The 23730-nt window shown below is 41.7% G+C and overlaps 1 protein-coding gene across 2 annotated transcripts in view; it reads right to left on the reverse strand.

Moving 5' to 3' along the window:
• Tmem117 (transmembrane protein 117) overlaps positions 1-23730 on the reverse strand; it is a 448350-nt gene that overhangs the window by 142466 nt on the left and 282154 nt on the right. For both annotated transcript variants that reach the window (XM_055627032.1, XM_055627034.1), the window contains exon 5: positions 21950-22047. In XM_055627032.1, the coding sequence (XP_055483007.1) occupies positions 21950-22047 (98 nt within the window). The remainder of the gene's footprint in view (positions 1-21949; positions 22048-23730) is intronic.

Here is a 23730-nt window from a genome sequence, read left to right on the forward strand (position 1 = left end):
TTCCTTCCTTCCTTCCTTCCTTCCTTCCTTCCTTCCTTCCTTCCTTCTTTCTTGCATCGTTGTTGTTTGAGACAGGGTTTCTCTGTGTAGCCTTGGCTGTCCTGGACTCACTTTGTAGACCAGGCTTGCCTCGAACTCACAGCGACCTGCCTGCCTCTGCCTCCCTGAGTGCTGGCAGGCACCACCATGCCCAGCTAACATTAGACACTGAGAGGGGAACCCGGTGTTAGAAAGCAAGGGTGCCGAGTCCACATGCTCAAAGAAGCATCTCTGTATTGGAAAGTGCCACGGGAATGCAGATTAGGCAATAATAGTAATCTCTGAAGTTAGAAGTATAAGACATTCTCACTAACGTCTTCTCTGCCTTAATACATAATTACGTGCAAAGAGCTGTTTGACGACACTGAATTTCTAGCCGCCGATCTCATCTTATTCAAGCTTGCAAATATTTCTAAAAATCTAATATCCATTTTCATGCTCTCATAAGTGTAATAGACTAAACAAGACCGAATCTTTTCTTTCATGACTTCAAATGATAAAGTGACCGAGGGTCATGTTACTGCAAGTGAAGTTATGCTGTGAGTTGTAATGCAAATGTCGAATAAGTGGGAGGCTGACCATAACACGTAATGGGCCAAAGGCATCCTGGTCTTAAAAATCGCCTCGGAAAAAATCAATACTGTACAGCTGGTTTTGAATTATTTGACTTTTATTAAGAAGAAAGAGAAAGAATGCTAATTGCTTGACGACCGGGGCTAGAGGGTTGGGTTTTCATTGTATTTTTATTACACGCAGCTGCCACTATGGTACAGCTGCTGTAACAAAGTGCCAGACACTGACCACAACAGAACCTGATTTTCTCTCAGCTCTGGAGGCCAGAATTAAGGTGCTGGCAGAGTGAGTTGCTTCTGGGACTTCCTCTAGGATGAAGATAGCTGGCTCGTCTCTTACTTTCTACGTGACGTTTGCTTTGCAATCTCCCCTTCTTGTAAGGAGACCAGCCACCCTGGATGAGGGACCCCTATAGTGACATCATTTTAACTTGATCAGCTCCTTAACATCCTTAACATCCTAGTTTCAAATCAGTCACACTCTGAAGCACTTCATGTTAGGGTCAAAATATTGACCCTATACACACAAAACAATGTAAGCCAACGAGAGTTAAATATCATAAATGTTATATGAAAATAGGTATATAGTATATGTAGAGAGATAGAGATAGATAGATAGATATATAGATAAGAGAGAGAGAGGGGATGAGGAGAATCAATGATACTGAGCCCAGAGGATCTGTTCATCCATATTATACTTTGAGAAAGAAACATACCCATGTGTCCCCTAATAATGTTTCAGTCAATTATATACTACATACAAGATAAGGTTTTCACAACACAGCACCTAGTGACATCACAGCCCTCTCCTAATTTGTGTAATGATGCTATAATGTCCACATGTTAATGAAAGGACACTAGAACACTGTGTTTGTTGATGAAGCCAAATAAATATGTATTTCTCAAAAAGTGACTTTATCCTTACATGACATATATATATATATGTATATATAATGGCATAACCACAATTAATTCCAGCTTCATGTTCTTTAAAGGGCATTTTCTATGGTGTTGATCTCCAGGCCCCCATCTCATTATTATCTAGACTGACCCTTCTAAGACTGAAGCCACAGACATAGAGAAGACATTCCTGATGCCTGAGCAGAAACAGGCACAATGAACACATTTCTGAGCACATCCTGGCAGCCATTTTGCCTGTCCTGGGTTTACTCTGGGTCCCCTAATTAAAGGAAATACACTTTTCACACGAAGAAACCTTTCTACTTTTTCTTTTATTACATATTTAGAATACTGTGTAATGGTAAAGCATTTTATTGTATTAGGTAAACTGAACAGATAACAATAAAGCATTGGGCTTTTAAAAAAAGTATTATCATATACTTAAAGCACCCAGCAGACAGTCTCAAATACATTCGCCCCTTCCATCCCTCCTGTCTGTCAGTCTTAGCTAAAGCCTGGCTTCCCTGACATGTTCTACAGGTTAGCATGAATACACTGTGAGCAAAGATGCTATTTCCAGCTCACAGAAAGGCCTACGTTTTGTGTTACCTTGTATGGCACACAGCATGTCATGGTATGGTCAATCAAAGGTATTTATATACTGAAATTCCTTTCATAAAAGTGAGTAATGAATATCTCCATAAATTTAAGTACAAAATTACAATTCTGTATGTGGTTTTAAAAATTATATGCATAAGCATTTTATACTAAAATGAAAAATCAGTTCATTTTCTTAATAAGGAAAGACAAATTAAATTGTTCTTGATGATTTCAACCTTGGCAACATTCTCTTTTTCTAATTCCAGAAACACTATTTTTGCAATGCAACTGGAGCGATTCAAGTGAATGCCAACTACATCTTAATGTAGCTTTGTGGCAGTTTTTTGGCCTGTCATTTTCTCTCTGTGACACTAAACTTCGTTTCATTAAGCACCATGCTATGATGTGGCATACTGCAAGAAAATCCCAGCCCACTGCAGTTCGGATGTGTGAAGCGAAACCTATAATGGTATGTCCCGTCTAGATCGGATAAAATCTGTAAAGTGTTTTTCTGCAACACAATCTGTTGCTCCAAGTTACCACAAGACAGAGGAGAATTAAAACACAAAGAAAACACAGCACTTAGTGTTTCCTTTGTACCAGGGCTGTTCATGGTGCTACAGCTTCCCTGTGGAGGAGGAATGAGTCTTTCAACCCAGTCCCATGAAATCAGGACAGAACGGATGGTGCGTAGAAGCCCCTGTTGCAGATGGTTGCTTTATTCTACGCTTTCAGAATCAACTTTGGGGACTCTGAGGGGAGCACTAAGGAAGACTGGAGCAAAGCTGTGGTGGTTTTTAAAAATTCTACATTTATCTTACAATATCTGCCACACATGCTGATGTACCACAACAGCTGTCCTTGCTTCTCAGGTAGTCTAGCTACCCGCAGGGGCATTCACCATCAAGGCTACCTTGCAGACAAAGGGGAGGGGTATGATAACACAGAACCAAGCTCCTTGTGGCTTCTGGATGCTCCTTCCTATGCTTTCCACTCCTGACATACTGCCCAACAGGACTTCCTTTTCATTATTTAGATCAATACATCATTTAAGAAAATACTTTTAAAAAATCCATCATTCCTAGACCTCCTTCATTCTACACCAGGCACAGATCAATATGCAGAGGACTTACCAACCAAGAGAGTTGGCATGAATGGAACATGAATGTGTTTTGAAGAGTATGTACTTTGTGGGTCATAAGCAGGTTGGCAACTACCTGAAGCATATAAAATTTAAGCTTAGTACACAGCGGCAAAATTTAAAAATGGCCCTTTGTGTGGTAGGAGAGTGAATCTATACCCTTACCCACAGCAAGCAGGAGCTCTACCATGCAGCCATTCCCACATCCCTCCTTTTATTTTTTATGTTATGATAGGACCTTCCTAAGTTCCCAGGGAAGGCACCGAACCTATGATCCTACAGCCTCCGCTCCCCTGTAGCTGTGACTGCAGAGCTGCTGTAGCTAAGCCAACTGAAAGAAGAGTCGTGAAGGGCCAATTGTTGAAGCTATCGTGAAGATTATGAAGTATCCAATGTAGGTTGGAATGATTATGTGTCTGAATGGAGGTGAGTACAGGCTCGTGTGGGTAAGAGTGTACGTGTTTGAACATGTGCACAGAAGATTATTAAAGTAGGACCAGTGAATGAAGACCAAGTTGACCCACTCTTCATAAATGTTGGGACTCTGTGGGAAATACTGTCTGTCAATGTAGAGGTGACAGCAGTAAACACAGTACAGGGTATGATATAGTAAGTCAATGGATGAACAGCCAGTGTGACAGCTCATGTTCAGGTAAGACCTCAACTCTGGATAGGGGACAGTTAACTGGCTAAGTGAGTCAAACAGGATCTTCATAAACCCATGGTTTTTATATGTCCAATGGTTTGTGGTGCAACTCACAAATCATCCCGAACAAGCCCTACTTGGCCACGTTAGTTCATAAAGGCGAAACTACAATGTGGACAGTACAGGACATTAGAGCTTGGGGGAATTCATAATTTGAAAGGATTAAACAGAGAGTAGCATGTCCTGAAGAGCAATGGAAGAGCCAACTTGAAGTAGAATATTGTTAATGGCCTTTGGTCTGAAACCATGAAGGTAAATAAACTGATTAAAGCTGGTAGAGAAACCCATCAAATATGCAATAAACTAATAGAACTGAAGGAAATCTAGTCATACCCTATGCTGAAACATTAGAGAGGACAAGTAAGCTACAGAAACCCAGGCATTGAACATTGAATAAAAGGAACATATTACAGAGGAATTCATATGGAGTGACCTGGGATCTAAGGAATAAAGAACCATTAGAGAAATTTCAGACATGCTCAGTGACTGGCTTGTTATTGAAGGATTCCCTTCACAGCCTCATGTCTTCCCAGATTTAGAAACATTTCAGTATTTTATTTACAGAACACTATACACCAGAAAAACTTTGGTTCCTAAAAGCCTCTTGTGACATTACAGTTTACTTTCAGGCAGGGCAAGGCCAGAGTGTAGTGGTGGACATCATAAAAGCACCATTTTATGATGTGGAGACATAAAAGCACCATCTTAATCATTGAGGATTCTTGATGTCCATCTTAGGCATGACTTGTCCTCAGGGGGAGAAATTGGTGCAGGGCAAGAAAGAGAAACTCTTGGCTCTGGAATGGGAAGGGATCTTCCTTTCATTCATTCAGAAGTAGCAATAAAAGAAGCGCAGCTAAATGAGGTCAATCAGGGAGAATCTTATTTCCCTGGCTTAGTTAAGGTTTCCACTGCTGTGATGAAACACCATGACCAAAAGAAGCTTGAGGAAGAAAGGATTTATTTCATTTACACTTCCACATTGTAGACCATCACTGAAGGACAGGAACCCAAACAGGGCAGGAACCAGAATGACGCAGAGGCCATGGAGGGGTGCTACTAAAGGGACCGGAATGCAGGAGCTGATGCAGAGGCCATGAGGGAACTGGCTTGTTCCCCATGGTTTGCTCAACCTGCTTTCTTAGAACATAAGACCTCTAATTAAGAAAATGCTCTACAGGCTTGACTACAGCCTGGTCCTTTGAAGGCATTTTCTCAATTGAGGGTCCCCCTTTTAACTATAGCTTGGGTCACATTGACATAAAAATAGCCAGTGCATCCCCCAAACCATCAGCATTTACTTTAGAAAGAGAGTAGTGACAGGCAAAAATGACCAGATAAACATGTGACTCTGTGATCTATACCCATAAGTGCATGCATACTAGAGAAATCATTAAATCCAAATCAGAACAATAGTACTGAAAAATAAGCCACATGGAACTTGTGCAGTTACTGGAGGGTGATGCAGAAAGAGTCGACAACAAAGCAAAAGTCTATAAACAGTAGATATTTACTTAATAATTTAAAAGAAGACCCGGAAGAGCAATAGAGAAAGGAATAGAACGCCTTATCTTTTCTCTTTTTATGTATCCATGATCCCTTACCTTCTAGGATAAGATGCTCCATGATCATTCTCTAGACTCTCAGCCTGAGACCCAGTCCCAGACACTTCGACTGGAGTCCCTGGTTACTTTAATAATAGAGTAATATCTGACATCAAGTTAAGCTGTCTGATTTTGGCTATCATTCCTACTAAAGTGCTACTCTGTTTAAACCATTTTGGAAAGTAGAGCAAGAAGATGTGTGGGACCAGAAAGCCATGAGACAAGAGGAGCAAGAGTGAGGTTGAGACATGCCCAAACCCTGAGAATATCGTCTTGAGGCCGGCAGAAGTAGAGCTGCTTCCTCTCTGCTCTGGGCCTTCTTGTCCAGGTGCAATCAGCCTTGCTCCCCACCTTTGTCACCCTTGAGATGGTCACTTAGCCTGGTGGCCAAGTCTCAGGTTAAACTTCCTCTCTCCTTATAAGGACATATCATCGAGCCAGCACCTGGAATTCCTTTTCATGCAAATGAAGCTCCGCCCCTGCCAATAATGTACATTCACCCCCGAAAACCCCTATGCACTCCCCAAGATTTATATAGCCCTTGTTTCCCTCTGATAAGGAGAAATGTTTCACTGAAAATTGTCTCCAGAGAAGGCTGTTTCTCCTGTACTCACAATGACCCAGATCCTGCTTCTATCCCACCAGCCCAGCTAAACTTCACTCCCTCTACGCAGCCTTGTGCACAACACGCCTGGATACCCTGAGGGGAAAAACCCATCCCAGAGCAGCAGTCATGTATGCATTTATACATGTACATATGTCACATGCATATTGTACACACACACATTTGTTCATTCTATATACACATTCGTCTTTATTAGCAATAGGAAAGCAGTCTAAGAAATGGACTGTTAGTGGATAGTTCACTTACCCAAATCTAAATGGTATCATGTACTAGTCAGTGTATTGTTCCTAGGTCACAAGCCGCACAGCACATTATTTTGTACTAACTACCACAAGCTGTTATTGCTTATAAATTAAATTTAACTCATGAATTACAAAACACTCTAGGTCATAGGAATTTTTACCTCAACTGTTAGTTTAAGGGAACACTTTCTTACACAGACTGATGCTGGCTGAAACAGTACTGCATGGAGAGTAACCATATTCTAACTCCTATCCACACACGCACAACTGAAGTTATTTCTGCATTTGTATATGTGTCTCCATATTAAGGTCAACCTGAGGTCATGGTGATGTGTGTGACTCTAATCTAATGACCAGTTTTCACAGGTTATTAGAGCCCTGTTTCATATGTAACTTAAACCTGTCGACAGTTAGAGATTTGGCTTCAGTCGTCATTGATTTACTCCTTGATCTACAGGGACAGTGGGCTCATCACTGTCAAGTGTTACCAAATGAAAAAAAATTGTCAATTATGGTGTGACTGTTCAGTTAGGCTCCTCTCCTCTTTACCTAACAATTGACTAGATACTATTGCCCAGAGAGAGCTGAAATTTAACATTTCCTTATGCTGTCAGCCTTACATCAGGAAACATGACTACCCAGAATCACAAAATTTTACAATGCAAAGGGTTTTGGATGTCATAGAATGGCTCCTTGCAAAAGGACCATACTGGATATTTCTCTCTAGCCAAGATTTTTTTTTTTTGGCATGAAATGTGAACTCACTCTCCCAATGAGCAGAGCCTGTCATCACTTAGCTGTATTTTTTGATGCTTCCTCACTTCCAGTTTTTATTATAAAAATGCTGTGGTTTTGTTGTGATTATTACTGTCGATATATGACATCACCTGTAATCTTTATTCTGTCTTACAGATGCATTTTTTTACAGAAAATACGTCCTTGAAAACCATGCAGGTAAACCAAACAAGAAAACTATCAGTTGGATTTTCATGTATGGGCTTAAGGCAAGCTTCTATTAGCACATTGCACCTATTGGTGTATCAAACTATACATTGCACATCTTATTTTCTGGCTTAAGCAAATTGAAAGAAAATGACATGCAATTATGTCACGTTAAAACTACACAGATTGCTTTTGATTATTACCACCAGCCTGTAAGAACTGCTACATCAGCATATCCTGTAATCAGCACAGCACATTCTTTTTTGTTGTTTGTTTTCTTGGTTTTTGTTTGTTTGTTTGTTTGTTGGTTGGTTGGTTGGTTGGTTGGTTGGTTGAGACAGGGTTTCTCTGTGTAGCCTGTCCTGTCCTGGACTTGCTTTGTAGACCAGGCTGGCCTTGAATTCACAGAGATCCACCTCCCCCAGCCTGCCTGCCTTACAGGCATGTGCCACCATGCCTCGCTACCAGCACATTCTTTTACTTAGACTCTTATAATTATTTTAAACAAGATCAACCAAAAGAACACAGGAAGACAACGACCATCAGACAGGATTCAATACTTCAGAGTATTCATTGGCACAACAACATTAATTTTGTGGCTTTTGATGAACTGTTCCTTTATTTCAATTTCTTTATCAAAAACGAAGGCATTCGAATATAAGCAGAGAAACACCATAACTTTTCTAGTGTGTGTGTGTGTTGTTGTTTTCTGTATATGAATGCTTGTGAGCGCACAGAACTCAGGGCAGGTGTCACTCTTCACTGTCTCCTTTATTGGAGGCAAGGCCTGTTTGTTGTCTTTTCACCTTATTCACAGACTAGCTGCAGAATAGTCTTCTGGGATTCTCTGCCTCCACCTTTGCCTTCTCCGCAGGATCGCTGGGGTTACACGTGTGCATGCTGATGAATTCAGCGTGTCTGCACATCTGAACTCTGGTCTTCATTCTTGCATACTGACCTTCCAGTCAAGGGTTCTTGGATTTTATGCCTTTTTTTTTTATCCAACCATTTTCAAAGAGAATGAAAAGATGGATGGCAATAAATACATGAGTTCAAGCAGGAGTAAAGTGGTTAAATAAGTTAAATAATAGATGCAGTTTTGGGCAGTATTTCCAAGCTTTGAAATCAGCTGGCTTGCACTCTGAACTCAGTTTTGTCATTCACTGTCACCGAGACACATAGGATTCTGTCACTAAAAGACTGCAAAGAAGGGTGCACACTTTGCCAACCAGCAGTACACATTAACGAAAGCAATGAGCACAGACTCCAGCGCTGGAAACAGAAGCGATGGTTGTCAGGGTCTGGCTGGTGAGTGTCTGAGATGGCTGAGTGTCTGTCTTCTATGTCTAGATGCATCCTGATTGTCTCTCTGTTACTTCTCAGTCACTAGATGTTGAATGGGAATGAGAAGAGAAGGCATGCTTTTCTTATTTAAAAGACGGTCGTAACATTTATCACCATTATACACAGTGATCTCCGAGATTTTCATATGAGGTTTCTATGGTGTTGAGATACATTCCTTCCACAACTAGCTTGTTAACTGTTGTTTTCTTTTTTAAAATCTCAAAACTATTAATTTTGTTACTTTTTTTCTGTACATGATTATCACGTCATTCTCCCCATTACTATGTCGTGACACACTGATAGATTTATATCTGTTGAACCACCCTTTTTCCCAAGAGATGAAAGTCACTCATGGCACACAAACCTTTTAAAAATACTTACTTTTAACTATGTGTTTATGTATATGTCTGTGTGATACAAGTGCCATGGTGTGTGGAAGAGATGGATCCCTCGGGAGCTGGAGTTTCAGGTGGTTGTGAGCACCTGACATGGATGCTAGGCACTGAACTCAGGTTCTCTTCAAGAGCAGTACCTACTCTTAATTGCCAAGCCATATCTTCAGCCCCAACACACATCCTTTAAATGTGCCGTGTGTGTTGCTGTATTTTGTTTCCTGGGGACTTTCTAAAAGTAAATTTATATCTTTGTTTATCAAGGTCTGGTTTTGTTCACTGTTCCATGTAAAGTAGAATGCCTCTCTTAGTGAAAAAAATCACAAAAAGAGCTTGTGATTGAGGTGAGCTGGCTTTTTTCTCTGGCTCATGGCAAATCTCTGCCTAGACTGCATATTGGTCTAGAATGTGAATCACTTATTTGTCCAGCTATTATCGACAAGTTCTATTCAGCCAGTGGGAAAGCAAACTTGGAGTGCCTCCTAGGAACAAGGTGAGAGCCCTTTCCGGCATTCACTGAGGCTGGGCACTGGGGCATTCTAATGGAGGACTGAGGCTGGAAGATGACAAGTTTAAGGCCTGGACTTCAAAGAGTTCAAATCATCGAAGGAACTTGGTGAGACCTTATCTCAAAGTAAAATAAGATGGGCCTAGGGGCATAGCCCACATCACTGGTAGGGATCTTGTCCTGTGTGAAACTTGGCCTCACTCTTTATCGCTCCTAGTTTTGATCCCTGGTCCACAAATAAAATAATGACTTGTTTTCACTTGCTAACAGTAGAAGTTGCCCTGCAGACGATAGCAGAGTACTAGTTGTTACAATCCTGGTTCTGAAGGTAATCTGCTGTGTTTCCAGTAGGGACCAAAGGAGCACAGAACCAGTTTATAGAGCACCAGACTCTGAGCTAAATTTGGAGCACACTGAGACAGAGCATTGGGCAACCAGCTGCTCCTCAAAGATGCCAGAGCTTTACTATTCATTCAGTCCTCAAAACGCTGGTCATTTATGACTCAGACAATTAAAACGAAGATTGACAACAATTTCTAGAGAGCTTTACTCTATAAAACTTGGGATACGAAGTGAATAATTTGTGTTTTTTTCTGTTAATTAATTTTTTATTTTTATTAATTACAGTTTATTCACTTTGTATTCCCCCGTAGCTCCCTCCATCCTCCCCTCCCAATCCCTCCCACCATCCCTCTTCTCAACCCATGCCCCTCCCCAAGTCCATTGATAGGGGAGGTCTTCTGCCCCTTCTTTCTGATCCTAGTCTATCGGGTCTCATCAGGACTGGCTGTTTCCTTCCTCTGTGGCATGGTAAGGCTCCCTTGAGGGGGAGATGATCAAAGAACAGACCAATCTGTTCATGTCAGTCCCTAGGAATAGTCCTTGTTCCCATTACTATGGAACCCACTTGGACACTGAACTGCTATGGGCTACTGCTGTGCAGGGGTTCTAGTTTATCTCCATCAATGGTCCTTTGTTGGAGTATCAGTCTCAGAAAAGATCCCTAGGCCCAGAAGTTTTGGTTTTGTTGCTCTCCTTGTTGAGCTCCTGTCCATCCTAGGCCCTATTATTTCCCACTTCTTTCATAAGATTCTCTGCACTCTGCCCAAAGTTTGGCTATAAGTCTCAGAATCTGCTTTGATACCATTCAGGGTAGAGCCTTTCAGAGGCCCTCTTTGGTAGGCTCCTATCCTGTTCCCTGTTTTCCTCCTCTTCTGATGTTGATCCTCTTTGCCTTTCTGAATGAAGATTGAGTATCTTAGCCAGAGTCCTTCTTCTTGATTAATTTCTTTAAGTGTACAGATTTTAATGTTTATCCTATATTATATGTCTAATATTCACTTATGAGTGAGTATGTACCCTGTGTGTCTTTCTGCTTCTGGGATACCTCACTCAGGATGGTCTTTTCTAGATCCCACTATTTTCCTGAAAATTTCATGATTTCCTTATTTATTATTGCTGAGTAATATTCCGTTGTGTAGATGTACCACAAGTTCTGTATCCATTCCTCAGTTGAGGGACATCTGGTTTGTTTCCAGCTTCTGGCTATTACAAATAAAGCTGCTATAAAAATGGTTGAGCAAATGTCCTTGCTGTATACTTGAGTATCTTTTGGATATATTCCTAGGAGTAGTATAGCTGAATAATGAGGAATCGCTATTCCTGATTGTCTGAGAAAGTGCCAGATTGATTTCCAAAGTGGTTGTACAAATTTACATTCCCACTAGCAGTGGAGGAGGATTCCCCTTTCTCTATATCCTCTTCAGCAAATGTTGTCACTTGAGTTTTTGATCTTAGCCATTCTGGTGGGTGCAAGGTGACGTCTCAGGGTCATTTGGATTTGCATTTCCCTGATGATTAAGGACGTTGAACATTTCTTTAAGTGTTTCTCTGCCATTCTATATTCCTCTATTGAGATTTCTCTGTTTAGCTCTGTATCCCATTTTTTAATTGGATTACTTGATTTGTTGCTGTTTAACTCCTTGAGTTCTTTATATATTCTGGGTATTAGCCCTCTGTCAGATATAGGGTTGGTAAAGATCCTTTCCCAATCTGTAGGCAGTTGTTTTGTTCTGATATCAGTGTGCTTTGCTTTACAGAAGCTTTTCAGTTTCATGAGGTCCCACTTATTGATTGTTGCTCTTAGAGCCTGCGCTGTTGTTGTTCTGTTCTGGAAGTTGTCTCTTGTGCCAATGAGTTCAAGGCTCTTCCCCACTTTTTCTTAACAGGTTTAATGTGTCTGGTTTTATATTGAGGTATTTGCTCCACTTGGACTTTAGTTTTGTGCAGGGTGATAAGTATTAATCAATTTGCATTTTTCTACAGCACCATTTGTTGAAGATGCTATCTTTTTTCCATTATATGGTTTTGGCATCTTTGTCAAAAATCACATGCCCATAAGTCTGTGGGTTTATTTGTTGATAAAAAAATATCTACTCGTATTTTAACTTACAATATTGTGAACTATTTATTCTTTATTTTCCTAACAAGAAACAGCAATTAAAGAAATAGTAAATTTTTGCTACACAATTTAAAGATGCTTTAATTCGATGCCTATGTAGCAAAAATGAGTTCATTTTCTTAAACAAAAATGTGTGCTCTAAATAAAGCAAATTGCTTCTATATAGCAGTAATCTATAATGTATGTCTTTCTGACCTTTCTCATCTTTCAACCATACTCACTTTTCCCAGCTCCTCCGCTGGCGATCATGACCTGACTAGAACAAGCCTGGCTCCTATCTGCCCCATTCCAGAGAACCACTTTGTCCCTAGGGTTTCATTCATTCTGTATTCCCTTCCCCCATCGCTCCTCTGTGAGCACTCCCTCTCATTCAGAGACTCTTCTTCTCTACAGGTTTTCATCCTAGTGATTTTTTTTTCTCACATCCTATTTTGTTTCTCCATGCACCATTTACCCACACAAAGTACAAGTATAAAATGAAATATATTTTTATACACAACTGTCTTAGAACTTACTCCCAAGAGCCCGGTCCACATGACTGACTGCTGGGCACCTCTGCTCTCTCCGTCTGGGCTGATTGTGCCCTACTTAAGCGTTTGCTTCTTCAGCAGTAGTTCCTACTTCCTACGGCAGGAGACAGCTGTCACTGTCCACCGAGCTGCTGCTCATCTCTTCACACTCAGAGCTATCATCAACTTCTCCTCTTCCTCGTCCCTAATACCGAACCAACCATCAATTCCCTCCCAACATGGCTCCTGCTCGGGTGCCGTTTCAGCTCCATATAAAACCAATTCCAGCTTGCCTGGTGCCACATCACAGGGTCCACATCCTAGCTGCACTCACTCCGTTCCTCTCCCTGTATCCTTCTCTAGAGTGAAAATGACACTAGCCTGACTTTTGTCTCTCAGAACCACGGCCAGTACCTGCTGCTTGGAACAACAGCCCTTATAACAAGGTTATAAAGAACACACAATAACAAGCAGTGAGGCCAGAAGTGAAAGCCCGGCCGGTGGCTTAAAGGGCTGTGTTTCTGATAACCATGTTACTCTGTGCTCAGTTTTTAATAAGTATTTATTTAAGTAGATTACTTAAAACTCATCTACTTCTAATTCACCAATATTAAGTTTACACTGACATGAGACAGGGTTAATATGCAGGTATTAATGAATCCCCAAGAGTTAAATATTTCAGCAATAAATATAGGTTCAATTTTCAAAGTAAATGACTCATATCACATTCCAACAAAGTAATGAGTTATCAGTTGCTTTGTGTGGGTGTCTGTGTATGAAAATGAGTGCATGCCTGCAACTATTGTGCATATATATGTGTGCATGTGTATACATGTGTTACTGTATGTGTGTTTCTGTATGTGCAAGTATGTGCATGTATGTATAAATGTGTGCATTATGTATGCAAATGTGCATATTTTTGTGTATACATGTGTGCATATGAATACAAATTAATGTATACCTGTGTGTCTGCTTTGGCGTGGGCGTATGTTTACAAACATGTGTCTCTGTGTGTAAACCTCTGCAGGTATATGTGCATACATGTTTACATGTATATGTAAATGTGTTTCTGTGTAGAGAGGTCCATGTGTCTACGTGTGCAAATGTGTACGTGTACGTGTGTCTTATTATCCCGGGACACGTAGATAAGACCAGCTGGCTGGAGAGCCCCAGAGGCCTGCCTGGCTCTGCCTCCTCAGCACTAAGATTACAAGAGTGCATTACCTTTTCACATGGGTTCTGGTGACCGAGCTCAGGCCCTCTGTGTAGCAGACACTTTACCAACTGAGCTCTCTCCCCCGCCCCCTCAGTTACCTTTTTGTCTAGAAGCAAGTGTCTTATGTCTATGAGAAAAATCACTTGGAGCACTGTCTAGGGCCTTTCTAGTTTTAACACCTCAAAGTATCCATGTTTACAATGGAGCCTGCTGATTTAGTGTTCAGGCGACTGATTCAGTAGACACAGGTGCTTTATTCTGGAGTAAAAATGGTTTGTTTTTCCTCAATTACAAAAGCAATTTTCAACCAAAGACAGGCATTTGCTTAAAGAAGTAAGAAGGAAGTACACAGTGTAATAAATAACAATAAACACTCACTCCATTATAATATGAAAAATGTGAAATATTTTCCCAGTTAAAAATGTTGCAGCTCAGTGTCCAAGTGGGTTCTCTAGTAAGGGGAACAGGGACTGTCTCTGACATGAACTCAATGGCTGGCTCTTTGGTCACCTCCTCCTGAGTGGGGAGTAGCCTTACCAGGCCACAGAGGAAGACAATGCAGCCAGTACTGGAGAGACATGATATGCTAGAGTCAGATGAAAGGGGAAGAAGACCTATCAGTGGACTTGGAGAGGGGCATGGGATGAGATGAGGGAGGGAGGGTGGGATTGGGAGGTGATGAGGGAGGGTTCTACGGCTGGGATACAAAATGAATTAATTGTAATAAATAAAAAAATTAAAAAATAAAAAATGTTATAGAAACCAGCTTGAAGACTCCATGTATGAAAGTCTACTCAAATGGGTTTGATCTCAGACACCCACATAAAAATGGAGAGAACTGCGCCCAGATTTTTTGGTTCTGTTGCACTCCTTGTGGAGTTCCTGTTCCCTCAAGGTCTTTCCATCTCCCCTTTCTTTCATAAGGTTCCCTGCACTCTGCAAAAAGTTTGGCTATGAATTTCAGCAATGTTTTGATACCCTGCTGGGTAGAGTCCTTCCAAGGCTTTCTGTGATAGGCTCCTTTCCTGTTCCCTGTTTTCTCCCTCTTCTGATGTCCATCTCATTTGCCTTTCTGAATGAAGACTGAACTTACCAGGGTCCTCCTTCTTGATTAGCTTCCTTAGGCGTACAGATTTTAGTATGAGACTGATACTCCGAACAAGGACCATGCATGGAGATAACTTAGAACCCCTGCACAGAAGTAGCCCATTGCTGCTCAGTATCCAAGAGGGTTCCCCAATAAAGGAACAAGGACCATCTCTGACATGAACTCAGTGGCTGATCACCTCTACCTGAGGGGGGAGCAGCCTTACCAGTCCACAGAGGACATTGCAGCCAGTCCTGATAACACCTGATATATTAGGGTTAGATGGAAGGAGAGGAGGACCTCCCCTATCATTGGACTGGGAGACATAGGAGAAGAAGAGGGATGGAGGGTAGGAATGGGAGGGGATGGGAAGGGGGTTACAGCTGGGATACAAAGTAAATAAACTGTAATTAATAAAAATGAAATAAAAGATTTTTAGAAAAAATGGAGAGAACTAACTCCTACAAATTGTCATCTGACCTCCACAAACACTATATCTTGTACACCACACACACACATACACAAACACACACACACACACACACACACATACAATCACAAATAATAAGATCATTGGGCTTGATGGAACCTTGAAAGTAGTATGACTTTCTCATATTCAATGTTAAATTATTTCTGTATTAATACTAAGAGATTGGCACCTAGTCTTTGCAAAACCATTTCCACTGGTGAATAACTTAGGACTTAATCATGCAAGCTCACTATGCATTGCCAGGCTCATATCACATCTTTCTCGGGAATTATTTAAAAAACAGCCAACTATGGCTGGAGAGATGGCTCAGAGGTTAAGAGCACTGCTTGCTTTTCCAAAGGTCCTGAGTTCAATTCCCAACAACCACATGGTGCCTTACAACCATCTATCATACGATCTGGTACTCACTTCTGGTATGCAGGTGTACATGCAGGCAGAATAATGTATACATAATTAATAAATAAATCTTTAAAAAAAAAACCAGCCAACGAACCAGGGCCCAGCAGGGGCTTACAAACTGAAGCACCAACCAAGAACCATGCATGGACTTGACCTGGGCCCCTACACATATGTACCGGATGGGCAGTTCAGAGGAGCACTGGCTGTCTCTGACTCTGCTGCCTGCTTTGTGACCACTTCTGCCTGGTGGGGCTGCTTTGCCAGGCCGGAGGGAAAGAAGATACACTCAGTCCTGATGCCAATTGATATGTTTGGTTGGGTTGGTAGGGGGCTCCCCTTTTTTGAGGAGTAGGGGAGGGGAAGAGGTGTAAGAAGGAGGGGAGGTGGGACTGAGAGGAGAGGTGGGCAGGGACTACGATTGGAATGGAAAGTGAATAAACAAAAATAAATTTTAAAAATATGAAGATGAAGTCTGCTTCTATGTAGCTATTGGATAATAATCAATGTTTTGACCTCTGGGCAAGGGGGAATACAACAAAATTGTTCCCTCATCTCCATCTTAGCCTTACAACAGAAAATAATATTACAGAGTTCAAAGAGGTTTTACAGAATAACAAAACGCATGCTTTCTGTAAAACAAAATGTGAAACATGTAATCACATAGGTCACAATGTGAAGTCTACAAGGGTGTCAGTAACAATTCTCTCTCTGACAGTTTCATGATTGTTGGGTATTTTTTTCTTATTTTGTTATTTTTTTTGCTGCACTTTTGTTCTTTTGAGGCAGGCTCTGTTGTAGCACAGGCTTGTCCCCAACCTGCTATGGAACAGAGGAAAACCTTGATCCTGCAGCCTCCATGTCCCAAGGGCTGGGAGGAGAGCTGCCACCACACCACAGCCAGCTACTTTATCTTGAACGTTTTATTGAATCTGTGTGAATTTACATCACGCACCCTAATCCCACTCATATTCCCACCCCTTTGTGCCCGCCCTCTGTCCTTGCAACCTGCTCCTACAAAAAGGAAAAAAAAAATCACTGTGGAAACTATAGTGTGTCACACGGTATACCCTTCTGTCCACACTTGTTTACTTGCAAACGTTCATTGCAGTGAGGCATTGGTCTGTTTCAGGCCTCTGTCTTCTGCCACACCATCAATACTGGATCCTCGCTGGGACTCCTCCCAGATATCCTGGTGTTGCCCTGTGTCGTGGAGATCCTGCAACTTTGGATCCCGTGCCCACGCCAGCGGGGCCAGCTCTATGGTACAGCTCTAGGTGCCAGGCCTGCTCTCCTACTCTCATGACCTGGGGCTCAGCATTCCCTCTTGCCTCAAGTGGAGAGAAATTAGGAGACAATCTCTTCCTTGTCCACACAACCAAACATGAATGACAGGGCCAGCTCTCCTATACCCACAGCCTCAGCACCAGCTCACCTGAGCCCCTGACACCAGGGCCAACTCTACTGTGCTTCCTGGGTGAGGTGTAGAACCCGGCTCTCCCAAGTACTGCAGTTGGTGAGGGGTGGGGCCAGCTCACCAAGGATGCCCAGAGGGGTGGGGCTAGCCCTTAGCCATTAACATGGCCACAGGTGGCAGCTCAGACCAGGGACATCCACCTGGCCTTTGGTGGTAACAGAACCCTGCTACTGTAGGGCCATGGGCCCAGACATGGCTCTTGGTGGCAGCACAAGCCAGCACCTCACCATGACCTTACGCTGTATCAGCAGCTGGTTATATCAGGCTATTCTTCCCTACCTTCAAGTCTCCAGTTCTGCCTCTCTTTATGTGTACACATCCTTCTGCTTCTCTTTCTCTTTCTTCTCTCTACCTTTCACTTGCTCACCTCAGTGGTGCCTGTGGCCTCTGGGTGTGTGGGCTCATCTCAGGAGTACTATGCCCCATCTGTGTTCTGTGGAAGCAGGCAGGGTTCATCTCAGGCTTGTTCCTTGCCCAAGCCCCCTGGCACTGGACTGTGGGGGGGTTGTATTAGGCTTGCCCCTCACCCAAACACTGATGGATTGTCTCAGGCTTGTTCCCTGCTCAGGCCACATGGCATCAGAACAGGGAGTCATCTCAGGCATGGTCTGCCTACGTAGGCCTCATGGTGCTAGATGGTGGGTTGTCTCAGACCTGCAACCAGAACAGACCCTGTGGTGCCAGGCTGCGAGGACAGCTATCTTATTTTTGTTATCGCATTAAATACTATAAATTAAAATAACAATAATAATACCAATAATAATACAACAATTATTTGCTACTTCCTGTTGGGTCAAATTTAAACAACTGAGCCCTTAGTTTATACTTTAACAGCCATACTACTCAAAGCAGAATACACAGCAGTTGCATTTTCCCCCCAGGTAAAAATTATAATAATGAGGGTCAAAAGATGCTCTTCCAAACTATTAGGCTGCTGGAGAAAATGCTTACTACGATGTAAGACATGTAGCTCTTTTTTTCTTAAATGAGGAGTATAGAATATCATTCTCTTTATAGGCCAGCGTGGAGCAGAACAGCATGGACAGCTGCACAGACTCTCACTCCCCATACTGTGCTTTCTAACTCCACCTCTCCCAGAGCACAGCTTTTACCAAACACTGTGCCACTATCCCACTTGGATTATATCTCTACAATCTGTGTCAGTTTTTCACTTCTCACTCCCTGGCCAGGCCATAAAACACAAATATCAGCTTTCAGGTACAGTGGCTTGGGGACTATTTCCAAGGACATATTTCTGTATTCAACAGGATGGACTAGATCACGTTGCAGTACTCAACAGTGGCCAATCTCAGTGGCTCAGCACTTGTCCACACTATGTGTCCAGTGCCCTGGATGCTGGGTTCATCTCATCCCACATGCCCCAGCAAGGTACAAGGTTCCACGTGGCTTACTTCTCATTGCAAACTAAAAGCATCTACACAGATGAGACATGTACCACTCTGATGCACAAATTTATTGTTCTAAGCAACTCACGTGACTATAAGGGGTAGCAGGATCGATAACCCATCTCCCGATTTCGCTCATCAGTCTCTCCCTTAACCACAGGTAATGTTCTCTTTTTGGTTAAAAAAAAACAACAACAAAAACCAAAAATGTATTTGGAAAATAGAATCCCAAGATGCTTCCTATGAAAGGCAAAGCAACTGTGTCTATGGAGAATAAATACAGACACCGATGACACCATGAGCATAAAGCTGCTTGTGCTGTCTGCTCTTTGACTTTGGACAAGACAGTGTAAATGGCAGCTGGTAAGCTCCCAGAAAAAAAAATGGAAGTATAAAAAGATTTTCATTCTTAGATCTTTATTCTTTTAAATTATAAAACAATTTGGGGACTAGCATTGGAAGCCGTCGGTGAATACTCTCCTTTGCATCTACTATTTCCATACACAGTCATAATTCAGTTCTTCATTGCGAAGTTTCTCTACCACTGTGTCAAAATGCAGCCAGACAGTCGCAGGCGATGACACAGGCGCGTACCTGTGAGTTAAGAGAGCAGTAACTTCGCTAGAACAAATTGCACGTTGTATAAGCCTCAGTGTTGTTAAGTCTGCTGCAGAGAACCACACTGCTACCCACCACAGTTCTTGACGCCTCTCCTGCTCCTGCATAGAGCTTAAACCATTGTTAAAAAAAAAATAACTGAAGCAAAATCAAAAGGAAACATCCCCTTTTGAGTGGGAGACATGAGGTATGAAAATATTCCCTTTTATTACTGAGATGGTATTTCAAATATCAATTTTTTTTATATTTTATTTCTTATAGCTAAAAAGAAAACCAAATGCCCTTTCTTTTAGCTAAGTTCCTTTCATATGACATACATGAACACGAGGGAAGATTCCTTTGCTTCCCACATGATTTCCGTGTTCAATAATTTGCATCAGATTTTAGTTTTTAAAAATCATGATACTGCTGTCAAGATAACTTAGCCAGACCAAAATGTATGAAATGAAAAAAAAAATTCTTAAAATGGAATTTAAATGTTTCTTTCATTGTTTCATGCTCTGTGGTTTGAATTACTAATTTTGAATGACAGGCAAAGAACAACATTCAAATATATCACATACTAATAATTTGTTTGAACAATGAACAATTTTAATTTGCTCTACAGTTAAAATTACATTTTTTGCCAATAACCATAAGTAAATTACAACTTTAAATCAATGAGTATTGGGAGTATGTCATCACATACAATAAAATAAGGTCTTTGTATAAAAGAGATAGACAGTGCACAGACCTGAGTGGGGAGTTTCAAGGAAAATGATATTAAGATGCTTGAGGAAGAATCTTGCATGGATTCCTTCCTCTGTAAGAACTGTCGTTAAGAATATCACTGGAGGGCCGAGGTGGTGGTTCACATGGTAGAGTGATTGCTGCATAAACACAAAGACCTGAGTTCAAGGTTCAGCCCCTACAAGGTTCAGCAGAGCATGGAGGTGCATGCCCGTAACTCCAGCCCTGGGGAGGCTAGGGCAGGAGGGTGCCCAGGGTTTAGGTTTGCTGTCTGAAAAAGTATAGTTGGGAGGAAGAAGAGATAGGGAGGAAGCTTCAGGGGACAGGCTGGGGATTGGACTGGATCAAAACCTATGCGTGAACAAAATTTTCAAAGACTAGAAAGAATTCTTAAAAACGAATAGATGAAGAGCTACTGAAAAAGACAGCCAATATTAACTCTTGCCTCCACACACGCACACATACACACACACACACACACACAACCCCATTACATCCGCATCCCCTCCCATGCACACCCACACCAAACCAAATCCAAATAAAGCAAAGAAAGAATAGCTAATGAAACAGTCCCAGGGGCGGCAGATCTCTGTACGCAGGGGCCCTCTGCAGGACTCGGCCCTGGTACCTGGCAGTGTATAACCCACCGCGGATTTTCTTTCATCAGTGCAATCTGTATATACATAGTAAACGGGTATTGTTTTAAGAGAGGCACCACACTGACACCTTTGAAATCAGAGTCCGTCTCCTTTCACACCATCACACTTGAAACCATTGTAGCGAATTACATAGTGTAGAAAGATCCCCATAATCTCAAGGTCTTATGCAGAACAATTAGCTGAAGAAAAATTAAAGATGATTACTTGAAAAGAGGCACGTCAGTTCTCCTAGACACCATCATTTGTAATGACTAATGGCCTCAGAGACTTATGCCTGTGATAACTGTGCCTGCTCTCCAGGGATGAAATGAGCAAACAGACAGAATACCAAGTCCACAGTACTTTGCCTGAGCTCAACTCCGTCAGTAAGTATTTGCTACATTGTTATATAATGTCGGGGATGCTACATAAGGAGCCTATACACAGACAACATAAATGCAGGTTAAAAGCACCATAAAAACAGTCCAGGCTCGTGATGCCCAGGAGTGAACGGCAGCCACAGAATCATGCTCTTTTCACTTACGGAAAACCCACTGGTCTACTTGGTAAGAACTGAGTTCAAATGTTCCATATCACAGCAATTTTTAACAACAGCGCTACACTGCAAAAGTTATGTTGAGTATCTTCCCCAAGTTCTTAATTGCCATTATTTTTGTAGCAGTCTCATCTGTAAAAAAGTAAAATGGAACTAATGTCTAAGAATAAACAGATATTCCTTATCTCGTTTCTAAAGGCAGATATGCAGGCTCTCATTTTCCAGCACGAACTGCCATCAATTCCAGTGTGTCTGATCATTAGTGTACATAACTTTTCTTTAAGAAAGAAAGCTGCCATGGGAAATAACCCAGAGCCAAAATCAAAGCCCTTTGATTGCTTTGATGTTGCTGAGGCAGGAAAGGAAATCATGGAAAGAGGAAACGCCGAGGAGCCGGACACACTTTATGGAGAGGCTTTCTCCAGGTGGCCTTCACATCCTTACAGTGAAGCCAGGCCTGCAAAACGGCCTGGGTCGTTTGTCTACACAGGAGGTGGCTTCATACGTCACATACACCTGATGAAAACCCGTTTACCTCAGGTCAAGCCATATATCACTTTTCTTTCTTATGAATGGGCTCCTGAGCAATAAACAAACTGAATAAATCTGTAAAATATGATAACGATTTTCATGGGACAGCAGAGCCTTCCTAAATAGAACTCTACACAGCTAATGAGAATTAAACTCAATTCAAGGGCTTTAGTAAATGGAGCAGAATATAAATAAATAAATAAACAAGGCAGTTTCCTACCAGAATAAGATGATTCTAACGTTGCCTTTCTTCCAGAAAGCTCTTGCCGATTTCCCCCAGTCGGGGTAGGGCTTGTCTTGAAGCATCATGTCAGTGACCTGAGGGGGAGAGGAACTGACTTAGCATCTGAGGACATCTCAAATTCAGATTTCAGTGCAATACAAGCATGAAATTGACATCTCCTGGGAACAGAATATGTGCATTTAAATGTTAGACTACGTGAAGAAATACAAATTAGAAGTGTGTCCTTCATTCAATTAAAAAATGTAAGAACATGGTTGACTTTACACCCTGAATGAATCTGTATCAAGTTATTCAGCATGTGACATGCTGACACTGCTTTTAAATTACTAATTATAATTTACAGGATTTTTTTTCAATTAAACTGTTTCATTGAAGCTATTAACCTATATCCTCTGTCTGAAATAGTGGGTTTCATCACTGCATTTTACACAGGTATACAGTGTTCTTCAGTCATGTGAACCCCGCCCCTCTCACTTGATTGCCACCTCTTATAGGGCAGTACCTGCGATTAATAAAGTCTTCTTAGGATATAAATATGAATACATATTCATATCTATGTTATTCTTAAGTGTTTCTAAATCATAAGGTTCAAAACAGAACTTCCAAATCCCAAATTCAAATGATTTTACCTAAACCCTTACTGTTCTCTCTCTCTCCTTTTTCCGTTCATCTGTCTGAGGCTTTTGCTGACTCGCCTCACACTCACCCCTGAAGTAGTAAATAAATACTACATGAGAAAAACTTTCCTGCCTTACTTTCTGTTACTCTGGTAGAGCACTTCCTCCCGTTTATGACGCATGTGTTCTAATTAGCCAGCACCCTCCCATCTACAACTCCGTAACTTCCAAAAGCATCCTCCCTTTTTCTGGCTCCTGCACAGACGATGCCCCTCTGCTGAGGCCTGGGCACAGCTGTGCTCCTCCATGCAGCCTCCGCTGTTGCTCCAGTGCCCACAACTCGTGAGCGCAGACTCAGCTTCTCATGCCACACCCCATTCTGTTTCTCATTTTAACACTTTTCTGTTCGTTCTCTTAGCCTCTAATATCCCCAACAGTCAGTGTTTATCTTTGCAACCTCTCTAATGTCCAAGGATTGTTCACACAGTACTCCAAAATGTTTACACCAAAAATAAATGACAAAATGAATTAGTAAATGTATGTTTATTTTAAAAGACTCATTAACAAAGAAAATTGCTCATTACCCATACAACACGTTAATGCTTTCTGAAAATGTTCAGCTACTAGCTTGCTACATGAACGTTTAAAAAGCCAGTAGACATGGGAAATGATTTCCCTAAAGAGAAAAATATGGTTTGGTCTGCATACATCCATACGCATATGAAAATTTATACTCCATCAAACAGACCTCATTCCATTAGTTTTGATTTTAGTTGATAGTGCTCAAATTCAAACATCCAGTGTTTTAGTAAGGGTTACTATTGCTGCGATGAAACACCATGACTGAAGCAACTTGGGCAAGAAAGGATTTATTTACCTAACTCTTCCACATCACTGTTCATCACTGAAGGAAGTCAGGACAGGACCTCAAACAAGGCAGGAACCTAGAGGCAGGAGCTGATGTAGAGGCCATGGAGGGGTGCTCTTACTGGCTTGCTCATCATGACTTGCTGAGATAGAACCAGGACTATCAGCCCAGGGATGGCCTCACTCCCAATAAGCTAGCCCCTCCTCTATCAATCACTAATTAAGAAAATACCATACAGGCTTGCCAACAGCCCCGTCAGATGGAAACATTTT

The sequence above is a fragment of the Psammomys obesus genome, unplaced genomic scaffold (assembly GCF_907164565.1).
Source record: "Psammomys obesus unplaced genomic scaffold, mPsaObe1.curated_primary_1811, whole genome shotgun sequence".
NCBI lineage: Eukaryota > Metazoa > Chordata > Mammalia > Rodentia > Muridae > Psammomys > Psammomys obesus.